General features: G+C 34.6%; 2 protein-coding genes across 2 annotated transcripts; both read left to right on the top strand.

The window, feature by feature from the left end:
• Positions 1-9732: 9732 nt before the first annotated feature.
• On the top strand, positions 9733-11235 carry LOC103848206. Its single transcript, XM_009125162.2, has 2 exons — positions 9733-10269; positions 10445-11235. Exons 1-2 carry the CDS (start codon positions 10210-10212, stop codon positions 11057-11059), a joined length of 675 nt encoding a protein of 224 aa, XP_009123410.1. The 5' UTR covers positions 9733-10209; the 3' UTR covers positions 11060-11235.
• Positions 11236-14551: 3316 nt separating this feature from the next.
• LOC117132752 lies at positions 14552-21372 on the top strand. Its single transcript, XM_033287686.1, has one exon. The coding sequence runs from the start codon at positions 14599-14601 to the stop codon at positions 15556-15558; it is 960 nt and encodes a 319-aa protein (XP_033143577.1). The 5' UTR covers positions 14552-14598; the 3' UTR covers positions 15559-21372.
• The last annotated feature ends 3267 nt before the right edge of the window (positions 21373-24639 follow it).

The raw sequence follows: 24639 nt of genomic DNA, 5'->3' as shown, positions 1-24639 counted from the left end.
TTTTGTCTCCTTGAGACTCAGAAAAATAATGAGCAATTGATGTAAGATGATAAATCACGTCTAGTTCTTTATGATCCCTTCTCTTGAAGAAAATATAACATTTAGACTAAGAAAGAAAATCCACACAAATAGTATTGTTCAAGAAAATGAACATAAAAGTCGTTGTGGACGTAAATGTGGATATAAATAAGGTCAAGATTCAAAGTGTTTCTTTTTAGAGCACATACTCTCACTTGAAGTTGAGAAAATAAAGATGGTAATTAAGAAAAGATATGATTCAATCATCTAAAGATGAAAGAAAACTAATGTGAGTACAATACAAAGTAATATAGAACTTATAAAATGTTCAAGAAGAGGATATATATGAATGCTCCAGAAGAGTGCATAAATATCACTACACATAAAAAAATATTTGAAATCTTTAATGTATTACACGCTCATATGTCTCAAAGTAAGAAGAATCTATGAAAGAATACATAACCCGAATAGGGTATGTTGTTGATTCAAAAATGAGATTCATTCGAGATTGATAAACCTGTAGTAGTATCATCTCGAGGGGGAGAGTTAAAAAATCTCACATTTTATATTAAGTGAAACATCTAGAAAACTATGTTTTACTAAGCTGAGATTGATGAATCCTTCATAAACTAAATCCATATAAATCTGAGACACTAAGCGAAAGAAATGTTAAATTCATTTTAAATCAGAAATATTTCTTAAAAAGTATAATGAAGAAAGTGCTTACATCTTCTTAATGTATTGTACTACACAATGATTAGAAAATGGAGATAAATGAAATAGTAAACCAGAAGTTTACCGAAAGTGTAAGGTTTGGCAAACCGGTTATGCCATCCTAGTTCAGTAATAATGCGAAAGATAATCATATGGACATTCGTTGCAGAATGAAAAGATTCTTATGAATGATTTGCGAAATTGATAAAAAAACCTCCCAAGGAATACACTCTGAAATTGGTAAGGGATAAGTCTTGCACCGAATGAGCCCGAAAGCAACAAACGATCAAGGGATGTGGATCGAAAGGTGACACAAGAGGGGCGGAAAGTCTCTTGATACTACCCTATAATGACCGCCTCTAGATATGACACACTAGATTAGACCAAGTTAGACTGAAGGATATTACACACCAACAATCATAAAAATTTTGACCAATGGATATGACACACCATGATCGAAAGCAGGTTTGAGAATCACTCTGAAGGTTCCAAAAATATAAACTCAACTCTTATTTTATTTCATGAAGATTACAAGTTATTTATAGGATACTAAACTTGCTCACAAAGCTAGATATTTATTATTTTGGAAATGATAAAACTAGTGCATGGAGGAGAGAGAGTGTTCTTGAAACAAGCATTCTTTGCATGCAAGAGAGAGAAAGTTTTCATGCAATTAATCACCTAATTTTCGTCACTCCTCTTGGACATCAAACAAACCACTTGTTTATGAATCTTTTTGGGCTTGTAACTTGATAAAAATGGGCTGGACATGCTACCTAACATCATGGATCAATTTCTGAATGTCTTTCATGTCTTTCACAGCCCATGATCACATCATACTCCTCTTCTTCAAAAAGATTTATCCTCAAATCTTGCTCTCCGAAGAAAGAAAAACTTGAATACACATTTCCCAAAAGATTCAGCAGATTTGTAGAACACAAATAACAAAACTTTTTTTCTTCTCTTTTTGTTTTTAGAAGATGGATAGATGAGAATGGTGGATAAGAGAAGTGAATACCGCTTTCAGAGTGGCTCTGATACCAAATGATAAAAAACCTCCCAAGGAATACACTCTGAAATTGGTAAGGGATAAGCCTTGCACCGAATGAGCCCGAAAGCAACAAACGATCAAGGGATGTGGATCGAAAGGTGACACAAGAGGGGCGGAAAGTCTCTTGATACTACCCTATAATGACCGCCTCTAGATATGATACACTAGATTAGACCAAGTTAGACTGAAGGATATTACACACCAACAATCATAAAAGTTTTGACCAATGGATATGACACACCATGATCGAAAACAAGTTTGAGAATCACTCTGAAGGTTCCAAAAATATAAACTCAACTCTTATTTTATTTCATGAAGATTACAAGTTATTTATAGGATACTAAACTTGCTCACAAAGCTAGATATTTATTATTTGGGAAATGATAAAACTAGTACATGGAGGAGAGAGAGTGTTCTTGAAACAAGCATTTCTTGCATGCAAGTTAGAGAAAGCTTTCATGCAATTAATCACATAATTTTCGTCACTCCTCTTGGACATCAAACAAACCACTTGTTTATGAATCTTTTTGGGCTTGTAACTTGATAAAAATGGGCTGGACATGCTACCTAACATCATGGATCAATTTCTGAATGTCTTTCATGTCTTTCACAGCCCATGATCACATCGGAAATGTTGCTTGCTTACAAGGCAATATAAGAATACAGTTTTCATTAGGCAAAAGATTTGGATTCTCTTTATACAAAGAGCTGTTTGTGGGCTTGATCACCCACTGGTGGACTGATCATCCACCATATCCATCGACAAGGTCATATGTATCCTTGTCATAGATCCGCAACCTGATGTTTGCGAGACTAAATGGTAATACTGGTGAAATAACTAGTCTTTGATGATTATTTTATGCATGTGAGGATACATGATGAACATATTGTAGCTAATGTTTATACGTAAGATGCAGTAGCATTGATTCGCATAATGCCAAGAGTAATTAAGAACTCTCCCCATCAAATTGGTTTTGGGTCAGCAACCAAAGATCCCCATCTAGAAAATTTGGATAAGTTGTAGTTGCTCCACCACATGGATAAAAGATGGGACCTAAAAGGAGGTTATGAATATGTTGGATATAATCTCCATTGATGATAGAATCTAGAAGATTTTATAAGATTAATTTAAAGACTCAAAGTTAGTATATCCGACATTAGGGGGAGAAAATAAACAGCTGGAGAATGAATGAGTAGAAATGAATTATCATTGATCCTCTGACTAAAAAGCATGAATATAAGTCCAAATGAATGTATGAAGATAATTCTATTACCGAGATTAGCATATGAGTTGCCAGACTCATTTACTGACCCTAAGAAAGTGAATAAATCACAAGTATCAGCTGTAAATGCTCCAGTTAAAATAAATGTCCCAGAAGGACAGTATCAAACTACTAATGAGTCTAAAGAGCGCCTGAAACGTGAAAGACTTATCGGTTCTGAATATAATAATCCTCATAAACGAAAAGGACCATGAATGAGAATGGCAGAATCAAGGAGAGATAGAAAACATGACAAGAAAGAATTCAGGTACCTGAGAATAAAGAATCTCAAATAGTTATGTCATGTCTGGAACGATATGGAACCGATATCAAATCGACGTCGTGAATACATATGCATGCAATATAGCAGTTGATAAAAATGAGGATCATGAACCATCTATTGAAAAGTGTACACACACAAAGAAATGATTGGCCAATATGGAAATAAACAATAGATGCAGGATTAAATATCTTCGAAAGAGAAGAGTATTTGGATAAGTAGTCCATACACCTGAAGTGTAAAACCAGTGGCACATAAATAGGTCTTTATGTGAAATAGATGCGATGATGAAATCATAAGATGTGATGTTGTATGAAGGATTGTGACAAAGACCTATAATTGATTATAAAGAAACACATCATCATGGAAGCATCAATTTTCAAGTTTCTTTAGTCTGGCAAGAATTGAAAGCCACTGGAAAATGACAATTATGTCAATGATTCAAAAGTACATAAATTGAAAGAAGTAGTAAATCCCATAAGGATTTAGATTGCTAGAAGCAGTAAGTGCTAGTTCTCGAGAAAATTACCGCGCGAGTGTATTAAACATATAAAGGAAATAATTCTTGGTCATAAAGTACCATGGTTCAAAATTTAATGATTTCCAACATGGTTGAAAGATGCGATTTCAAATGACAAGAAGAGTGCTCACACTGTTAAATTTTATAAGAAGAAAGAGAATAACTCGTATGTATAAGTATGTACAAGTATGTACAATATCAAAGTTTAAAAGATTGTCTATAAAAAAGAAATTTGGACATGGAATCCAAATAGACCAAAATATGACATTTTGTGTGAAAGTATGTTATAGACAAAAAGTCTTATGGTCTAAGAGATTATCTTACAAGATAACGAGTTTATTCACTAAAGATATGTTTATAGCAATTCCAAAAGGACGATATATATGATGAGAATACATATCCCGAAGATGATGCTTCCAAGGAGAGAATATGATGATGTGCGTGGTTGTACTCTTTTTCCTTATCATTGATTTTGTCCCATTGGGTTTTCTATGTTAAGGTTTTAACGAGGCAACAGAGAACACGCAAATGATAGACACCTAAAGAGGAATGTTATCAATCTTTCAAATTAATTTTCGAGATTTATAGAAGTAGAACAGAATGATCAAGATCAATCATGCTTGAAAAAGAATCAATACATGAACACATTCCATTGCGAGAAAGAATCTAAGGTCGAAAGTTTACCAATAAAAGGAGACCTTCTTGATGGAATTAAAATATAAAATTGGTGTCCAGAGAAAGATCTTTGAGTCTACTTTAATCTCCAATTTGAATCAAGTCATTCCCGATGATAGAACTCGAGATATGGCTGTTTTTTTGTGAAACATGTACAAGCTGTCTCAGAATAACTTATTTCGACTGATATCCCAAATATTGCTCGATACTACCATCTTACCAGAGCTAGACCGGTCTCTAACGTTAGACATGGATTCTAGCTTCGATTTCCAAGTGGTTTGAAGTCATTTCGTCCTACGGTCATCAAGATAAAGTTTCAGTGAGGAGTGTCGATCTATCAAGAGAAGTGAACTGGTCCAAGCCCAAGACAAAAAAGAGTTAATTCATCGCACTGGATTGTCTCCTATCAGATATCTCAAGTTATGTTCTCATCAGGGGGAGTAGATGCGCGCTGCATTCTTTTTCCCTTAACCATAGTTTTTCCCACTGGGTTTTCCTGGTAAGGTTTTTAACGAGGCAACATCATACACGCTTTAGGACTTATTTTGTATAATGGACATCCAAGAGAGAGTGTTATGAATATTAATGTGGATGTCCATCATAGGCCCATAAACCCATGTTCTAGAAGATTCTAAACCTTAAATTTGTATTCCTATATAACGTATCGTTGTCTACAGACTAATAATAAGATTAACCTATTTCCTCTTTACCTCTTTTCACAACATTATTTATATTACATTTGTTAATATTTGATAAACATTATATGTAATTTGAGATATGTTGTCTAAAACAAACATTAGAAGAAAAATTAAGAAATTAAAAGTATTGATTCTCTCAATTTAAAATTAAATAATTAGTAACTTTATTTTGAAAATGAAATAATAAATATTATTGATCCGTAAATATTTTTTAAATAAAAATACCTTATTTTGTAAAAATATAAATAAAAAATATATTTTGTATGCATAATTGATTATATACATATATATATATATATGTTAAAAAATCAACAATACTCGTAAAAGTAATTATTTATTAAGCTAATCTCTATTAATCCAGTATACATATATTAATGACTTTTTGAAAAATAATAATGTAAGAATGGTTCATAAAAAACATTCCAAGTAGCTTTTAGAAGGAAATATATACATATCTTCATTTTTTTTGTTATTTTTTGAAGAAAAAAATATTTATAGAAACTAAATTATAAATTTTGATTATGGCAATGACATAATAAGTTTAATTCATTAAGTCTAGCAACATAATCGACCATTGTGAAAATTAATATGAGTGTCACACGTAAAAAATAACTTTGCAAATAATATTTTAGAGATATTGATCAATTAAGCTACGTCAGAAAATATCAAAATGAAAAAAAATTCAACAAACAAAAAACATTTACACCGCCTCTAGTGAGAAAGCAACATCTTACATCAACACTGTATGACCAAGTAAAACAGCTGCTTTTAGTTACCTGTGTGTTTGTAATATGAGCACGTATATCCCATAATACTATAATATAACATCACGTTGCTTATATATATTTCTTTTTTGAAGGCTAACTTGTTTATTTCTTATTTTCCAAGATATCTTCTCTACTTTGATCAGAATTTCATATTCGTAGCTTTTTATGTAAATTTTAGACTGGTTGTTAACGTTATTTTTTGTTAAATTCGTTAATTGGATTGTTGATAATGCATGCAAGGAAGCTATTGTATTTTTAATTCTGATCCGAGCGATTTTTTTCTTTTAATGAACTTATATCTATTTTGTGGCGGCAAGAACTTAAAAATATATACTGGAAGCTGACCTAACCGGTTTGTAAGTTTGTGTATGAATGTGATCAAATTTGTTGATTCTTTGGCAAAATAAATGTCCAAAACGAGTTGCCGACTAAATCCAAAACCAGCGACGGAAGAATCTGTCTGATTCTGGTTTAACAAAGGACGTGGGTGGTGGAAATTTATCATTAACTTAACCTAATTAACTAAAACCTTATCATATAAAACAAATATTGTTATTAAAAGGATACACACCACCAACCTGCATAGTACATGGAATACATCTTAGAAATACTAATATACATAGTACCGAGTCAATTCAATTAGGGATAGTTAATACTTAATAGCTATTGTTATACCAAAGCAATGAAAATTTCTAAGATTGTTTTATTAAATATAATAATTTTAAGTCGGTTCCGACTACTAACCAGAGATTATTAGTCTAATTTCGTTACAATCCAAATCCAAAACTCTCATACGTTGGATTCTCCTGGACAAAATGTTTAATGTCAACGATCTAATAACACAACATATCTTCAAGAAAAAGAAAGAGAGAATAAATCATCTCAAGTACAAATTAATCATAGACCCCACGTTTTATCTATCTTATTAAAACTGAAGTACAAAATGAGATTGTTTGGAAACATGTATATGAATTTAAAAAATAAGAGTGTTTGGTAACATGGATTGTAGTCTTTTAAAAAAATATTACTTTTGTTTAGAAATAAAAATAGTAGTATTAACCAAAAAAGTAATGGACTTATGTTATTAATAAAAATTGAAAGTCCATCATATTATAAAAAACTATCTATTTGTATCAGTTTTAAAATGAGTCAAATCATTTAAACTTTTTTTTCTAAACTAACCATAAAACAAAATTTAAACTTTATATACATATTTCAAATCAAAATAATAATTCAAAATTGATTTATATCATAAATTAATTGAAAAATATACATATATTCAAAAATAAATTTTTACTAAACTATTTTTCAATAACCATTACTTTTGTTTGAAAACAAGGATATTATTATTAAGCAAAAAAGTAATGGGCTTATGTTATTAAAAAAATTGAAAGTCCATCATATTATAAGAAACTATCTATTTGAGCCAGTTTTAAAATGAGTCAATCTAATTGCCTAAAACTTTTTTTTTCTAAACTTACCATAAAACAAAATTTAAACTTTATATACATATTTCAAATCAAAATAATAATTAAAATTGATTTATATCATAAATTGATTGAAAATATACATATATTCAAAAATAGATTTTTACTAAACTATTTTTCAATAACCATTATTAAAAATGTTGTCAACATATATATAAGAAAAATACAATACAAAGCCCAATTTGAAATACCAACTCAAATTATGGTTTTTATATTTCATATTAAGTTTTAAAAATATAATATATGTAATTATTTATATGATGGTACATATAAAATACAATTAATTATATGATGACAATATACGATACATAATAATGACTAGGGATGGACTTTCGGTTACCCATACGAGTTTGGTTCTGATCGATTTGCGTTTCGGATTTTCGGGGTCAAAGATTTCAGTTCTATTAGGATGTTTTTAAATTTTGGTTTGAGTGTGATTCAGACCTTTGCGGGTTTGGTTCGAGTTTGGATCCATTTAAATTATTTTTAAAGTTTTAAATCATTATATATTTTAAATTTCTCAAAATCTATAAATAAAATAATATATTTCCTATAAATTTAAATAACATATGTGAGAATACCTAAGCTTAACATATCAATTGGCTTGATTTAAAAATTTTGGATACAAAATCAATAATTATTGTAAGTATTTTTGATGATTTGAGTATACCTTAACTATTTCAGATACTTACTTTTGACTATCTATATATATTTTCAAGTATTTAAACCAATTTAAAAGTATCATTCTTGATGTTTTATATACGTTAAATCTAAAAATAATTAATATATATAAGTATATAAATATATTTTTAGATAAATTCGGGTCTCCGAATACTTCGGTTCGGATCAGATTTGGATCTCTAAATAACAAAACTTTGAATAATTTGAATATTTAATCAATTTATGTTTGGGTTTGGTACTATATTTTCGGATCGGTATCCGTTTTGTTCCTCGGATTCATTTTGCCAAACCCTAATAATTACATGAAAAACAATATCAACATATTTTTCAAAATATACATCCGCGCAGGCGCGCAGATCAAATATTAACATATTTTTCAAAATATTTTGCTATCAATTTTGGTTTGGGTTTGGTATTACACTTTCAGATCAAGATCGGTTTCGTTCTTCAGATTTTGTTTTTTTTCAAGCACTAATATTAACATAAAAAACAAGTAGCAAAATATTTTTGAAAAATACACCCGCGCGGATGCGCGGGTCAAAATCTAGTGTCTCTTAAGGATTCAACCCCTATGTTTTTTTTCTTTTCTTGAGAACTATTCAACCCATATGTTATCTGCCATTTCATATCAAAATTTTTGGATGTTACTAGTCGATACTCAAAAGTCACAACTGCAGAATGCCGTTTTTTGTTAGTTAAGGAGCGATGCCGATTTTGGTTGACATTTGTAATTTGTCTTGCAACTGTAAATTTAAAGATTAGAGAACTTTTTTTTGACTGAAGAGATTAGAGATTATAGAACTTTGACTTTGGATTCTTATTAATAAAAAAATATTTTTAAATATTTTGAAGATATAACTGAATAGTCAAATAATCGAATAATGAATAGAGTTTTCAAAAACTAAATAAGAGACTAACATAAAATGATTTAGTACTAATCATACTTTGCCATTGTATTTAACATGTTTTACATTTTCATATTATATATAGTAAAATAATTTTTGTAAGACTTGAAAATATTAAATTTGGTCGAATGTAATTATTAATAAAAATATCAGAATTACATCTCTATTATTAAAAGATAAGTACCGATATAAATTGCCCCTTAGTTTTCAAAGTTATTTACATTTGAATGCCACTGAAGTAATAAATTTACCTACCTTTTAGTATTCTTGTCTTTTATAGTTTAATTAATGCATTTTCTTAAAATAAGGTATAACAAATTATGTTTATTTATTTACAAAATATTTTCTATAATCTGGGTAAAGAATAAATTATACTTAATCAATATCAAAAATGTAACAAGATTTTATTTTTACGGGGGTGGTTATTTTTTATTTTGGTATATTAACTACGTCTAAAAAACATAAAAGTGTTATAAAAATACATAATATAAACCACAAAATTTTAAATAATATATTAAATTATTTAATCGTATAAATCAAATATAAAAATAGATAACCTTTTTATATTACATTAAAATTTTGATCCATAAAAAATACATTTGCATGAACACACGAGTAATATTTTAAAAATAGGGTTGTAACAGTTGACGGATCAAAAAATAAAATAAAATTATTCATTATAAATTCTAAAATGATTGTGTTTAGAAATATATTAAATAATTATTTAATATATGTATATATACATATATAAATTTTAAAAACATATATTATCATTTATATAAGATAATTTTTTTTTTCAAACCAAAAATGAATATCCGCGCGGGTGCGCGGATCAAGCTCTAGTTTGTTTTTAAAATGGAAATCTGATCAAGTAATATAATACGTTTCAGTGGAGACTAGTTTAGATTTCTTATTTAGGATTGCTGGAGACAAAAGAAAGCTTAGGGTGATAGTTTCTATTTCAAGAAAATGTAGGCTATAAACAAAATAAAACCAGAAGTATGAGGGGCATTCTCTGACCGTTACGCGGAACACTTGTTGCTTGTGCTATTATTATAAAAGCAGACATTGTTTGTAGTTTTTACGCTAGACTCTGTGTGACCCAACGAAAAAGTTAAAAGAAACACACAAGAAAAAAGAATAATAAGAAGATGAAACTTATTTGGTCACCGGAAACAGCATCAAAGGCTTACATCGACACCGTTAAATCGGTAAAACTCATATCTTCCGTTCATCATGTTTCTGAGTTTCCGAAATATTTGATTTTTGCACTTTAAAAAAAAAAACCATTAGAGATTTCAAGGCGAAGATGATTGATTTTTGCACGTTTTAGCCATTTGTTTACAATTTATAAAGTTGATCTTCGGTTAATTTTTTTTTGTGTAGTGCGAGAAGCTTGGAACGCCAGGACCGGCGGAGCTAGTAGCGGCTATGGCGGCGGGGTGGAACGCGACTCTAATCGTGGAAACATGGTCCGAAGGAGAAACCATAGCCATAAGTGTCGGCTTAAATGTAGCGAGCCAACACACAAACGCAAGACACATGTGTATTGTACCAAACGCAATATCAGAAGCCGCTTATCTTGAAGCCATGACACAACAATATTGCTCCACCTTGCCTGAAACAATCATTATGAACGAGGAAGAAGAAGGAAACTCCGAGAACACGATGCAGATGCTGCAAGGAATCGATTTCTTGGTGATTGATTGGGATCAAAAGGATTTTGCAGCAAACGTTTTGAGAAACGCTGCGTTTGGTAGCAGAGGAGCTGTTGTGGTGTGCAGAAGCGGTTACAGGAGAAGCACGTCTTGTTTCAGTTGGACAAAAGCGTTTAGTGATCGGAACGTTGTGAGAACGGTGACTCTTCCGGTTTCTGGTGGTCTAGAAATTGCTCATGTGGCTGCAGCAAGAAGCTCTGGGAAGAATGATAACAACAACAAGAGAAAATGGATCAAACATATTGATCAAAGATCAGGAGAAGAACATGTTATTAGAAAGTAAAAAAAATAAATATAAAACAATATAGACAAAGTGTGTAATGATATGTTTGATATTTTTATGAGAGTGATTTGTACAGAAAGCAATTGTTATTGGAAGATTTGATTGTTATATTTAGGCGTGGGACTTCGGATATTCCGTTCGGGTTCGGATAGGATCCGATCGGGTTCGGGTTTTCGGATAAATGAATTCTATACCCAATTGGTATTTAGAAGATTTCAGTTCGGATTTCGGATCAGGTACTACCGGTTTCGGGTCGGTTCCGGGTACCCATTTCTTATGTGAATTATATAAATATTTGACTAATAAAATAATTATATAACAGTTTTTTATTTATTTATTTTATTTTTAAGGAAAAGTAAATAGAAATCGTATATATATTAGTAATATGTATTAAATACAACGAAGTTGAACTAGTCTAGTGGTATTACAGTTGTCGCTTTGCCTTTCCAACCCGAATTCGACCCTCGGAAGATACAAATCTATGTTTTTTAAGCATATAATTCGGGTTAAACGGGTACCCGTTCTGATGCGCCCTTGAGTAGCGCACCGGGCAAAACAGACATGCATAGGTTGATCATGAAAAGCAGTAATGATATATGTTCATTGTTTGACTCATATCTTCCAAAACACAGGTTCTATACGCATGAAATCACTTGGAGAATGTTCTCAACTCAATTACGGAGCTCCTCAAAGAAGAATCAGATCAAACGGAGTTCAAATGTGGGAATTATGCAATTTGCAAATCAGGAGACCTTCAGTTCTCGCGAATTTGGGCCGTACGGATCGTCCAGCCCACATCTTGATCCTTAACGCGAAGGAACCACTTGGTTCAGACGAACCTGGAAGTTAGCCGAAGAGTCTCTTTGACCAGATCTGAGATCCAAGAGTTTTAATATGTTGTCTTTAAATTTTTCATCTAGATTCGATTTACTAAGCTTGTCTTTAATACATTCTTAAGTCTTTTTCTATTCCTCAAGTAGTATAAATATGTAAATATTTTTCATAACAAAAGCAGTCTAAGTTTAAGTTTATTTTTAATTTTTATGTGGTCATCAGATCAGCAACTGAACCGGAGGTCAACCCAAAGCCCTACTCAACCAGCCAAGGCGCCAAGCAGAACACATGTGCACTAAAAATGTCATATCTTACAAACCAGGAGGGTTTAAGTCACGAGACAAATTTTAATGGACTCTACACTCAAGAAGGAGTCCAGCCCATTTGGAATCAGTCCAAAATACGACGGATAAAGAGGTTATGAATTTTTCAAGAAAGAGGTTTCCCAGCCAGTCCATCTGCGAGTACCCGACGTTAGAAGAGCATTCAAGCCCGAATAAAGAGAGACCTGAAGCAAAGCCCGTCATCAAATTCAAGAGCATTCTTTCAGCTTTCCATAAATCCCAAGATCAGGAGAAATGGACACGGAAATCAGAAGATATGTTCAATTTGCCAGAACCGGTCAAACCAATGCTATACTCGCCTCAATTGGAAGCTAACCGGTTCAATAAGCTTCAAACCAGACATTGGCGACCAGGAGATCATTTCAACCAATCAGGAGACATCATACACAGCCAAGAGGAGTTCTACAAGTCCATACCATACACCAGCCAACATAGGATCAAAAGGATCCTCATTAACTCCAACTTGCCTTATTTGGAAGCTCTTGCATTAAAACTCCAACAGCTTTTTTCTTTGAGTTTATGCACGACATCAGAACCTTCCAAGCCATCCAGAAGATCCCAAGGAAGCTCTCTTATCCCCTTAAACCATCAAGGTTCAAGAAAGATCAGATTCTTTACTTGGAGCCAAAATCCCACAAAAGGCTCCAACGGCTAGTTTTCGATTTCTTTCTTAGTTTTGATATGTTTCCTTTTCTATTTGATTTAGAACGTTAGGACCTTTGTCTCTGAGCATTATATAAGCTCCTAGATGTCCATTGTAAAGAGCACCCTTAATCACCAAGTTAATAGAAAGTTTATTCAGTTTTATCAAAGTTGTTCTTTGTATAAAATATCGGTCTTTAGGATTCAAAGAGAGATTCTTTGTTGTCTTATTGATTTCGTGAGTCTAGTTTGTTTGTGAAAATCAAACAAGCTCAGTACACAGATTGAGAGAGTCAATCACTTCGATCCATCTTTCCATCAGATTGAGAGATTTAATCAAACCTTCCTCCGCAAATCCACTTCAGTTCATCTTCTAATCAAGCTGAGAGTGATACACATCCAGCAGCTTGATTCCGCCATATCTATCCCTTCTCTTTTTCTATTTATCTTTTTTTTATTATCATTATCATTATCATCTCATTCGTTTTCATAATTATTTCTGTTTGCATTATAAAACTCTAAAAACTCATAAAAATCGGTTCTCTTTGTTTTCAGGTTGAAACCTTGGTTCCTTCTTCAACCAATTCGTGGGTTACCCCCCCCCCCCCCCCCCCCCGTGTCTACTACAGTTTTCTTCTTTTCTCTGAGTGAGAGAGAGAGTTCTTTAGCTAGTTCATTGGTGTGAACCGGCTTGTTGATTTGGTGGTCAGCCAATTCATCTTTTGTGTGTTGTTTGGTGGTTAGCCAAAACACTACATTCTTTCTTAGGTGGTTAGCCTTAGATCGTGGGTATATAAAGAGCCATTCCGCATCTCTTGACGATCCTTTCAATCCATATCAGTTCCAGAAGTGTTGTTTGCCTTCTCGGATCATATCCAACACCCAGCTAAAGTGATCCTTCCCGATTTACAGCGTATCACGTTTGGTTTCGGGTAAAAACCGGAACCGAACCGATACCCATGGATAATTAACACTAATACTCATCGGATAAATTGCCTAGGACCGAAACCGAACCAAACCGGTCTATTTCGGGTCAGATCCGGTTCGGATATTCGGTTATGAATAAAAATCTCAAGCCTGGTTGTATTACATTAGAGCATCAGCAGCGTTAAAATTTCTGAAGCAGTACCTCCAGACATATAATAATATAGTTTAACATTTTAATTAAAACATAAATAGAAAAAAATCTAAGTTAATTGTGTGATGACACGTTACAGAGACGCTTCTCTAATTCAGACTAACGTTTCTTTGTCAAGAATCGTCCCTCTCCATCTTTTCTACTTTTTTCTCTCTCTTTCCTCCATTATCTAATTAATCTATTAAATTAATGTTCAGAGACTCTTGCACATGTTGGATAATTCTAATTAACTTGAGGAGCAAGTTAACTCATTAAAGTGAAGTTTGATGGGTTAAGGAAAAAAAAACATATCGAGCTTAGAAATGTTTCCATATTATTATTAGGAAAAGATGTAGCTTCTCCCTTATGAAAAGATGTAGCTTCGCCCTTATGAAAAAATGTAGCTTATTCCTATATAAAGAGTTCTCATGGAGAGATGTTCCATCAAGAGAAACACATTGAAAGGTTTAGTTTTTAGAGAGTTTCTAAATCTAATAAGAAGTGCTAGTTCTTATAATCTTTGTGTTTGTGCAACTTTAATTGCTATCAGAGCTCCAGGTTTCGAAGATTGTTTACAAGAGAAGTTGTAACTCGATCAAAACATGGGAGACAATAACAATTCTCAAGGACGTGATAAAGGTCTTGAGATGAAGAAGGACATACGATGTCTGATGCTATCATCAACGAACTACACTGTATGGTCGATGCGAATGAAAGTGATGCTTCGTCTGTACGAAGTTTGGGATACGATTGATCTAGGGAGTAACGATGCAAAGAAGAACAATATGGCGATTGCTCTAATCTTTCAATCCGTCCCGGAGGCGCTAATACTTCAGATTGGAGAACATGATACATCGAAGAAGATTTGGGTAGCTATCAAATCCCGTAACCTAGGTGCTGATCGCGTGAGAGAAGTAAGGTTACAGACTTTGATGTCTGAGTTCGACAAACTGAAGATGACAGACACAGACACGGTGGATGACTACGCAGGAAAACTTTCAGGCTTAGCATCGAGAGCAGCCGCGTTAGGAGAGATAATGGAAGAATCGAAGATGGTAAAGAAGTTTCTGAAGGGACTTCCAAGAACGAAGTTCATTCACATCGTAGCTTCGTTAGAACAAGTGCTGGATCTAAATTCAACGGGGTTCGAAGACATTGTTGGGAGATTGAAAGCTTTCAAAGAACGCATAAAAGAAGAAACCCAAGATGAAGATCAATCGAAGCTAATGTTTGTAAAGAATGATACGCAAGTTCGTGGAAGCCATAAAAACTCGCGAGGAAGAGGCAGAGATAGAGGTTATGGTGGAAGAGGAAGGGGACGAGGAAGGTCTTCTGGTTCTGATGGTCATAACAAAGAAGGAGAAGCTTCGGACAAGACCAAGAAGGACTACTCTAAAGTTAAATGTTGGAGATGCGACAAGATGGGGCACTTTGTGTCACATTGTCCTACACGACCAAGAGAAGAAGCTAACCTAACAGAAACACAAGAAGAAGATGCATTATATATGCATGAAGTAGTATTCCTCAACGAAGAGAGAGTGTTTCCTAAGAGGTTTGATTAATGCGATGGAAATACGAGTATATGGTACCTTGACAATGGTGCGAGTAACCATAAGAAAGGCAAGAGAAAGTTCTTCTCAAACCTAGATGAGAGCATCAAAGGCAAAGTCAAATTCGGTGATGGATCAAACGTCGAGATTGTTGGGAAAGGTTCGATCATGTTCATCGGAAAAACAGGAGAGAGATGAGCACTCAAAGATATCTACTACATCCCAAGTCTTAAACACAATATCATAAGTCTTGGACAAGCAACCGAGATGGGTCGTGAGGTTAATATGAAAGAAGACTTACTGATGCTGAAAGATCCACGTGGAAGGATATTAGTACATGTCGCAAGGCAACTAAACCGATTGTACAAGACGCCAATGGAGGTTGAATATCCGAAGTGTCTTCAAATACAAGAAACTGATGTTCCATGGATGTGGCATCCACGGCTGGGGCATGTGAACTTTGAAGTCATGAAGAATATGGTAGACAAGGAGATGGTAGTAGGGATGCCTCAGGTGATACACGAGAAAGATGTGTGCAGCGCCTGCTTAGTTGGGAAGAAAACTTGGAAGTCTTTCCCGCCTATAGCAAAGTATCGAGCATCACAAGCATTGGAGTTGGTACATGGTGACTTGTGCGGTCCGATATCACCATCAACACCAGCAAACAATAGATATGTATTTGTCTTAATTGATGATTACTCAAGATATATGTGGACGATGCTGCTAAGAGAGAAGAGTGAAGTGTTCGATCGGTTCAAAAAGTTCAAGGACTACGTGGAGAATCAAACGAAGCTACAACTCAAGACTTTTCGCACCGATAGAGGAGGAGAGTTCACATCTTCTGTGTTCATTAATTTTTGTGAAGAAAATGGTGTAACTAGACATCTCACCGCACCGTATACACCGCAACAAAACGGTGTGGTTGAGAGAAGAAATAGAACACTAATGGAGATGACTAGAAGTTTGATGAAAGATATGAAGATACCTAATCAGCTATGGGGAGAAGCAGTACGTCATTCAATGTATCTCATAAACTGCATTGCTACAAAGGCTTTGGAAAACAAAACTCCATATGAAGGCTTGTATGTTAAGAAACCGAACATAGAGCATCTAAGGGTCTTTGGATGTGTAGCTTTTGCAAAAATCAACAGTCCTCATCTCAAGAAGCTGGATGATCGATCAAGGATGGTGATCAACCTAGGCACAGAGCCCGGCTCAAAAGCTTACATGCTCTATGATCCGGTCGCGAAGAAGATAGTTGTTAGTAGAGATGTAATCTTTGACGAGAAGAAAAGTTGGGATTGGTTCACACTATCAACAAACGTAGACGAAGAACCAGGATCATTCAAGCTTCCTCATATTGATGTTACAGAAGAAGGAGATGGTGATGAGCATCAAGATCACCAACACCACGAAGAGCAAAACAATAATGAAGAAGAAGAAGTTGTAGACATAGTTGAACAAGAGCAAGTAGCAGAGAACAACGATGCAAACCAAGACCAGCATGTAACATCAAGATATGGTCGTAACATCAGAAAACCAAAGCGGTTCGATGATTACATCCTACTCGCTGAAGTTGAAGGTGGAAGACTCTTGCTCACCATCGATGGTGAACCAGAAAGTTACATCGAAGCTGCAGTGATACAAGCTTGGATCGATGCAATGAAGGCAGAGATCGAATCTATCATCAAAAACAAGACCTGGAAGCTCGTCAAGAAGCCGGCAGGTGTGAAACCGATAGGTTTGAAGTGGATATATAAGATCAAGAGGAATGCAGATGGAACGGTGATCAAATAAAAAGCAAGGCTAGTTGCAAAAGGCTACGTGCAACAACAAGGCATAGACTTTGAAGAAGTGTTTGCACCAGTTGTTCGGATAGAAACCATATGACTACTCTTGGATTTAGCAGCAACTAATGGATGGGAGATCCATCACTTAGATGTGAAAACTGCGTTCCTGAAAGGAGACTTAAATGAAGATGTATATGTGACTCAACTAGAAGGCTTTGTGGAGAAAGGAAAGGAGGATCATGTGTACAAACTTAGCAAATCACTATACGGTTTGCGTCAAGCTCTGAGAGCTTGGAACATCAAACTTGACCGTGTTCTCAAGGAGATGGAGTTCACGAAGTGCACCAAGGAACCTGCAGTATATCAAAAGAAAGAGAAGGGGGAGCTTCTGATCATAGCTATATACGTTGATGACTTGTTTGTAACAGGGTCTTCACTCAATGTTATCAAGCAATTCAAAGATGATATGTCAAGAAGATTTGAGATGTCAGACCTCGGGAAGCTTACATACTATCTTGGTATAGAAGTAACGCAAGGAGCTGATGGCATTCACATCAAACACAAAAGATACACACAAGGTATACTTGTCAAGACGAAGATGGAGTCATGTAACTATACTCATGTTCCGATGCACACGAGTTTGAAAGTATCAAAGGCATAGGAGGAGCCTGAGATTGATGCAACATCATATCGAAGCATCATAGGATGCTTAAGGTATCTTCTTCATACACGACCTGACTTGGCGTTTTTGGTTGGTGTATTAAGCAGATATATGCAGAGTCCAAGAGAGAGTCATGGAGAAGCAGTGAAAAACCTACTACGATACATAAAGGGTACCACAGCGTATGGTCTCTTCTTCAAACGGGATGGAACAACGGAGATTACAGGTTACAGTGACAACAGCCATAACATAGACGTTAATGATGGAATAAGCACTACAGGGTTTATGTTCTACCTAGGAACATCGCCGATCACGTGGACATCGTGCAAGCAACCCAGAGTGGCACTCTCTTCATGTGAGGCGGAGTTCATGGCAGCTACGGAAGCTTCAAAACAAGAAATATGGTTAAAAGAGTTGATGGTCGAGATCATGAATAAGGAAGACAAGAAGGTCGTGTTAAAGATTGACAACAAGTCAGGGATAGCCCTCACCAAGAACCCGGTGTTTCACGGTAGAAGCAAATACATACTCTTGAAGTACCATTTGATTCGAGAATGTGTGGAGTTCGACTTTATCGAAGTGAAGCACGTACCATACTCACTAAACCATTGGCAAGGATCAAGTTCGAAGCAATGCGCAAGTTCATCGGAGTTCAGAAGATCAACATACCTAAGATTCATGTTGGAATTAAGGGGGAGAATGTTGGATAATTTCAGTTAACTTGAGGAGCAAGTTAACTCATTAAAGTGGAGTTTGATGGGTTAAGGAAAAAGGTAAACATATCGAGCTTAGGAATGTTTCCATATTATTATTAGGAAAAGATGTAGCTTCGCCCTTAGGAAAAGCTGTAGCTTCTTCCTATATAAAGAGTTCTCATGGAGAGATGTTCCATCAAGAGAAACACATTGAAAGGTTTAGTTTTGAGAGAGTTTCTAAATCTAATAAGAAGTGCTAGTTCTTATAATCTTTGTGTTTGTGAAATTTTTGGGATTTATTAAATCCATGTCCAACTCTATATTGTTTGATTAGTACGATATTGTCCACATTGGGCCTTAGGAAAGACCGCATGGTTTTACTTTTGGTTTCCTTCCCAAAAAGCCTCGTACTATTAGAGTTGGACATCTCTTTATATATTAGACACTCCTTGTTAAACTTCCAATGTGGGACTTGGATTGACATCTCTCATTCTCCCCCTCAAGCCATGGACCACACACCTTGTGTCCTTTCCTCTAGCTAATCATCTCGGTGCCTTGTCGCATCTTCGACATTCGACACTCTTAGTCGCAAGGTTACTTTGAGTTGCTTTGAGAATGTTCTTCCCACAATTCCATGATCTTCTAACTAATCTCTGCCGAACCTCCCTTTCCACCTTAAAGGGTCTCATTCCTACTCGAAGAGTATTTTGGTCTTCTTGCAGATTTCTCGTCAACCGCTCTGATACCAATTGTTAGGATTTATTAAATCCATGTCCAACTCTATATTGTTTGATTAGTACGATATTGTCCACTTTGGGCCTTAGGCAAGCCCACATGGGTTTACTTTTGGTTTCCTTCCCAAAAGGCCTCGTACTATTAGAGTTGGACATCTATTTATATATTAGACACTCCTTGTCTAAAATTCCAATGTGGGACTTGGATTGACATCTCTCAGTACATACCACCACTAATGCTGCTCTTACACTTAATGAAAACTAGATTTTGACCCGCGCGCCCGCGCGGATTTTGGACTTTTTATATAAATTATTTAATAACATTTTTAAACACGTAATTTATTTAGGTATTTTTAGATTCCTACAAATCTATCCGGACCGAGAATTTTCTGATTTAAATTCCTTCCAGATATTTATATATATGTTCAATATTTATTTAATTTTAGAACCTTAAACACTGTCGAAAAAAACGAATCGTACTCGAATGGATACTTGGAGTTCCATGTCTAATTGATTCTGTAAACAAATAAGTAATCATTTATTTTTATCACGAATGAAACAATATTGTTACTTTTTTATCGAAACTTTTATAACTTGTGCAGCTTTTTTATGAAATTGTACTAATCATATATTAACCAATTTCTTTTTGTTAATTAATTTCAAAATCCAACAAGATATTTAAAATTTTAATTTAAAAAAAAATATAGTATGAATTATTATTAATTACATTAATTTTTGAATATTTTATCCTATAAATGTCTATATGTGACTAAACAAAACAAAATAATACTATATTTCAAAATATTTTTTTATCTTATATATTAAAACAGAAGTCACAACCTTGATTCATGTGTGATTTTTATAAAAATGGACCTAATGGACATACTCCTAGAAAGTCATGTTATATTTAATGTTTAATCTTATCATTTAAATTTTGGACCTACCAGAAATTTTTATTGGGCTATCAATAATTGGATTTAAACAATAGATGACTCATTGGATTTATAGATAGTATAAGAGAACAAATTTTTTAAATGAGAATATTAAGTTGGAATTGCCGAGGAATGGGTAGTAAGTGGACTATAAGCTATTTGTGCGAGAGAAGACATAAACATAAACATAAACCGGACTTTTTATTTTTATCAGAAACAAAACAAGGATCAGAGTTTGTCCAAAAGTTTCAAGCGCATTTTGGTTATGATAATTTGGTCACAGTGGATCTAGTGGGAAGAAGTGGGGGATTAACGCTTTTTTACAATAATGAGTATCAAGTTAATGTATTATATTCTAGCAACCGGATGATTGATGTGGAAGCGGAGGCTCTACGCAAAAAGGTCTATCTTACTTTTGTATATGGGGATCTAGTTCAAGAAATGAGGGAACTAGTGTGGGAGCGTTTAACTAGATATGGTATGGCGCGATCCGTAACCTGGTTCATTATTGGCGATCTAAATGAGATTACTGGAAATCATGAAAAAGAAGGAAGATCTATAAGGAGTGCAGATTCATTTATCCCTTTTTAATAACATGATACGAAATAGTGGTTTATTAGAATTTTCAGCTCGGGGAAATAAAATGTCATGGCAAGGGAGAAGAGGAAAAGGGAAAGGGGCGGTGATGGTCCGATGTCGTTTGGATCGTGATTTAGCAAATGAAGAGTGGCATACGCTATTTCCCTGCTCTTTTACAGAGTATCTGGGATGGTGGCTTATGATCATCGACCAGTGGTGGCTTATCTAGAGGATAAAGTTCCCAGGAGGAACAGACAATTTCGGTTCGATAAGAGATGGATTGGACAAGCGGGTCTACTGGATTCGATTACAACGGGTTGGGCAGAATCCAACGAAGGAAGAGTAGACGGGAGAACATAGGGTATTGTGGAAAAAATTAGTAATTGTCGCCTTGAAAATGCTAAGTGGCTGAAAACTAATCCACCTTATGGAAAAGAAAAAATAAATGAATTACAACAAGTGCTAGAAGAAGTACAAACATATAATACCAGGTCACAAGAGGATATTATGGAGGTGTCTAGGAAATTACAAGATGCAAATAAGGATGAAGAAGATTACTGGCACCAGAAAAGCAGGAATATGTGGTACTCATCTGGGGACCTTAACACAAAATGTTATCACGCTTTAACCAAGCAAAGATGGGTTCGTAATAGAATTGTTGGATTACATGATGTTAATGGGAATTGTTGGTCAACAATTTTTTGGTTTCGGGAGAAATGGATGCAAGATTGAATATTACGAATATTTGTATGATTCCAAAGACGGAAAGACCTACAAGGATGAAAGAATTGAGACCAGTCAGCCTATTTAATGCGGGATATAAAATTATTTCGAAGGTTTTGTGTCAGCGATTAAAAATTTATCTTCCCTTACTTATATCTGAAACTCAATCGGCATTCATGGCAGGAAGGTTAATCTTGGATAATATTCTCATCGCCCAGGAAATGTTTCATGGACTGCGGACCAATAAAGGATGTCAAGGAAAGTATATGGCAATTAAAACGGACATGAGCAAAGAGTACGATAGAGTGGAATGGGACTTTATTAAGGCCTTATTACAGAAAATGGGTTTTGATTTACATTGGATCAAATTGATGATGGAATATATTTCTTCGGTTCAGTATCGGGTTCTTATAAATGGTCAACCACGTGGTCTCATTGTTCCAAATAGGGGCTTACGTCAAGGAGACCCTTTATCACCATATTTATTTATTCTCTGCTCTGAGGCTTTGATTACAAATATAAAAAGACAAGAGGGAAACAACTAACAGGAATGAAGGTGGCTAAAGCTTGCCCATCGATATCTCATTTGCTTTTTGCGGATGATAGTCTCTTCTTTTGTAAAGCTCAAAATGAAGAGTGTCAAACTATTCTTAGGATTTTAAAGGAATATGAGGCAGTTTCAGGGCAGCTAATAAATTTTGATAAGTTTTCAATTCAATTTGGGCATAAGTTCGAGAAACCTGTCAGACAGGAATTAAGGGATATTTTGGACATTTAGAATCATGGAGGAATGGGATCCTACCTTGGTTTACCAGAAAAATTGGGAGGATCAAAGATCCAAGTTTTTAGCTTTGTTCAAGCTCGTTTAAATAAAAGAGTTAATGGGTGGACTTTCAAGTTTTCTGCAAAAGGCGGAAAGGAAGTGATCATCAAATCAGTGATTACGGTATTACCAAATCATACAATGTCCTGCTATCATTTACCTAAGGAAACTGTGAAAAAATTGACGAGCGCAGTATCACAATTCTGGTGGAGTCTAGGGGGAAGTACAAGAGGCATGCACTAGAAATCATGGGATAAAGTATGTCTAACTAAGGATGAAGGAAGTTTGGGGTTTACAGACATCACTGATTTCAACACAGCGATGTTTGGTAAACAATTATGGCGTCTGATAGAGAGGCCAAACACTTTATTCTCTCGCGTCTTCAAAGGTCGGTATTTCAGAAATGCTTCACCTTTGGAACCAATTCGTTCATACTCTTCGTCATATGGCTGGCGGAGTATTGTTTCTGCTAGATCTCTGGTAAGCAAAGGACTAGTCAAATGGGTGGGATCAGGTTCTTCTATTTCTGTATGGAATGACCCATGGCTCCCAACTACTCGTCCGAGACCAGCTAATAAAAACCAACACAATTTATATTCGGACCTTACAGTGGAGTCTCTCATTGACTCTACCTCACACACTTGGAATTCACAGGCAATTCGAGCTTTGGTAGATCCACATAATGCAAAACTTATAGAAAGTATACCACTGAGCAGGACTCAGAAGATAGATAGGGATGGATGGCACTTCACAAAAAATAAAAAATATACGGTCAAATCAGAATATAAGGTAGAACGGATCTATCCAGATAGGGAAAGACCACCATTATTAATTGGTCCCACAGTAGATGTCATGAAGGCTTACTGCTGGAACATACGTTGCCCAACAAAGTTAAAACATTTCATATGGCAATTAGTGACATGATGTATAGCAGTGAAGAAGAATTTATAAGCAAGAGGAATACAAGGGGATATTTGTTGTGGAAGATGTGGAGCCCAGGAGGAATCCATAAACCATGTGTTCTTTGAATGTTCTCCAGCAATTCAGGTTTGGGCTCTTCAGAAGATACCATCAAATCCAGCTATCTTTCCGACAAGTGCTCTCTTCACAAACATAGATCATCTGTTCTGGAGAGTTGTTCCACAGTTTGCATGGAACTATGATATATCTGGAAAGCTAGGAATAATAAAATTTTCAGTAATCTGGATATTGATCCTTTGGATACGCTTAAATTGGCAGAAACAAAATCAACATTGTGGGCTGAGACACATATATTGAATGAGCAGAGGACTATACCACCAACAGTAGCTACGATCCTGCCGTCAATTCCAAGAATATGGTGTTCTGCGGATGGCTCATGGAAAGAGGGTGATACCTTTTCAGGAAAAAGTTGGTATAGCACTTTAGAAGGATTTTATGGATTGTTGGGGGCAAAGAATGTTAGGGCTAGTCTCTCTCCCCTTCATGCAGAGATGGAAGCGCTAGTCTGGGCAATGGTATGCATGAGGAATTTGCGTCAATCTCAGGTTACGTTTGCAACGGATTGTTTCAATTGGTGAAGATGGTTTCGGAAGCAGAAGAATTGCCAGCTTTTGCAAATTATTTGGAAGATGTCAAGACCCTGAAATAGAGTTTCACCCGATCAGAGATTATCTATGTACCACGAATGCAAAATACAAAGGCGGATAAACTAGCACGCAGTGTTAGGAAGCAGTCATCTTTCGTTGTCCCATGGATGCAGATCACACAGTTTGGTTTACAGAGTCAGTATGAGTCTGTAAAAGTCGATGACAAAAAAAAGATAGTATAAATTAAATAGATATAATTTAATGTTGTAATACTATACCTCCATATGTTAATTATTTAAATATTTGTCGGTGTTAACTTTTAAAATTATAAAAAAAAATTTGAATAACAAAAACATATTATCTAACAATGATTAATCTTTACTATCTTCAACCAATGAAAACAAATTTTAAACTATATATTTTATTTTTAAAATTAAACAAAAACTAAATGTTTAATTATTTACTTGATAATATAAATCTATGAGGCGAAAAGTTTAATTTTTTAAAAACGTTCTAAATTTGTGAAATGTTACAATAGTTTTGAATATGACAATAAAACAATATTTTACTAATCTTTATATATAGTTT

Source organism: Brassica rapa, chromosome A03 (assembly GCF_000309985.2).
Source record: "Brassica rapa cultivar Chiifu-401-42 chromosome A03, CAAS_Brap_v3.01, whole genome shotgun sequence".
Taxonomy (NCBI): domain Eukaryota; kingdom Viridiplantae; phylum Streptophyta; class Magnoliopsida; order Brassicales; family Brassicaceae; genus Brassica; species Brassica rapa.
The sequence above is the reverse complement of the archived record's forward strand: the minus strand, read 5'-3'. Positions and strand labels throughout refer to the sequence as shown.

Excerpts from the sequence above, each read along its gene's own strand:
- LOC117132752 (XM_033287686.1), top strand. The coding sequence starts at position 14,599 with ATGGGAGACAATAACAATTCTCAAGGACGTGATAAAGGTCTTGAGATG.
- LOC103848206 (XM_009125162.2), top strand. The coding sequence starts at position 10,210 with ATGAAACTTATTTGGTCACCGGAAACAGCATCAAAGGCTTACATCGAC. Across the intron at positions 10,270-10,444 it reads ACATCGACACCGTTAAATCG|TGCGAGAAGCTTGGAACGCC; the intron begins GTAAAACTCATA and ends TTTTTTGTGTAG.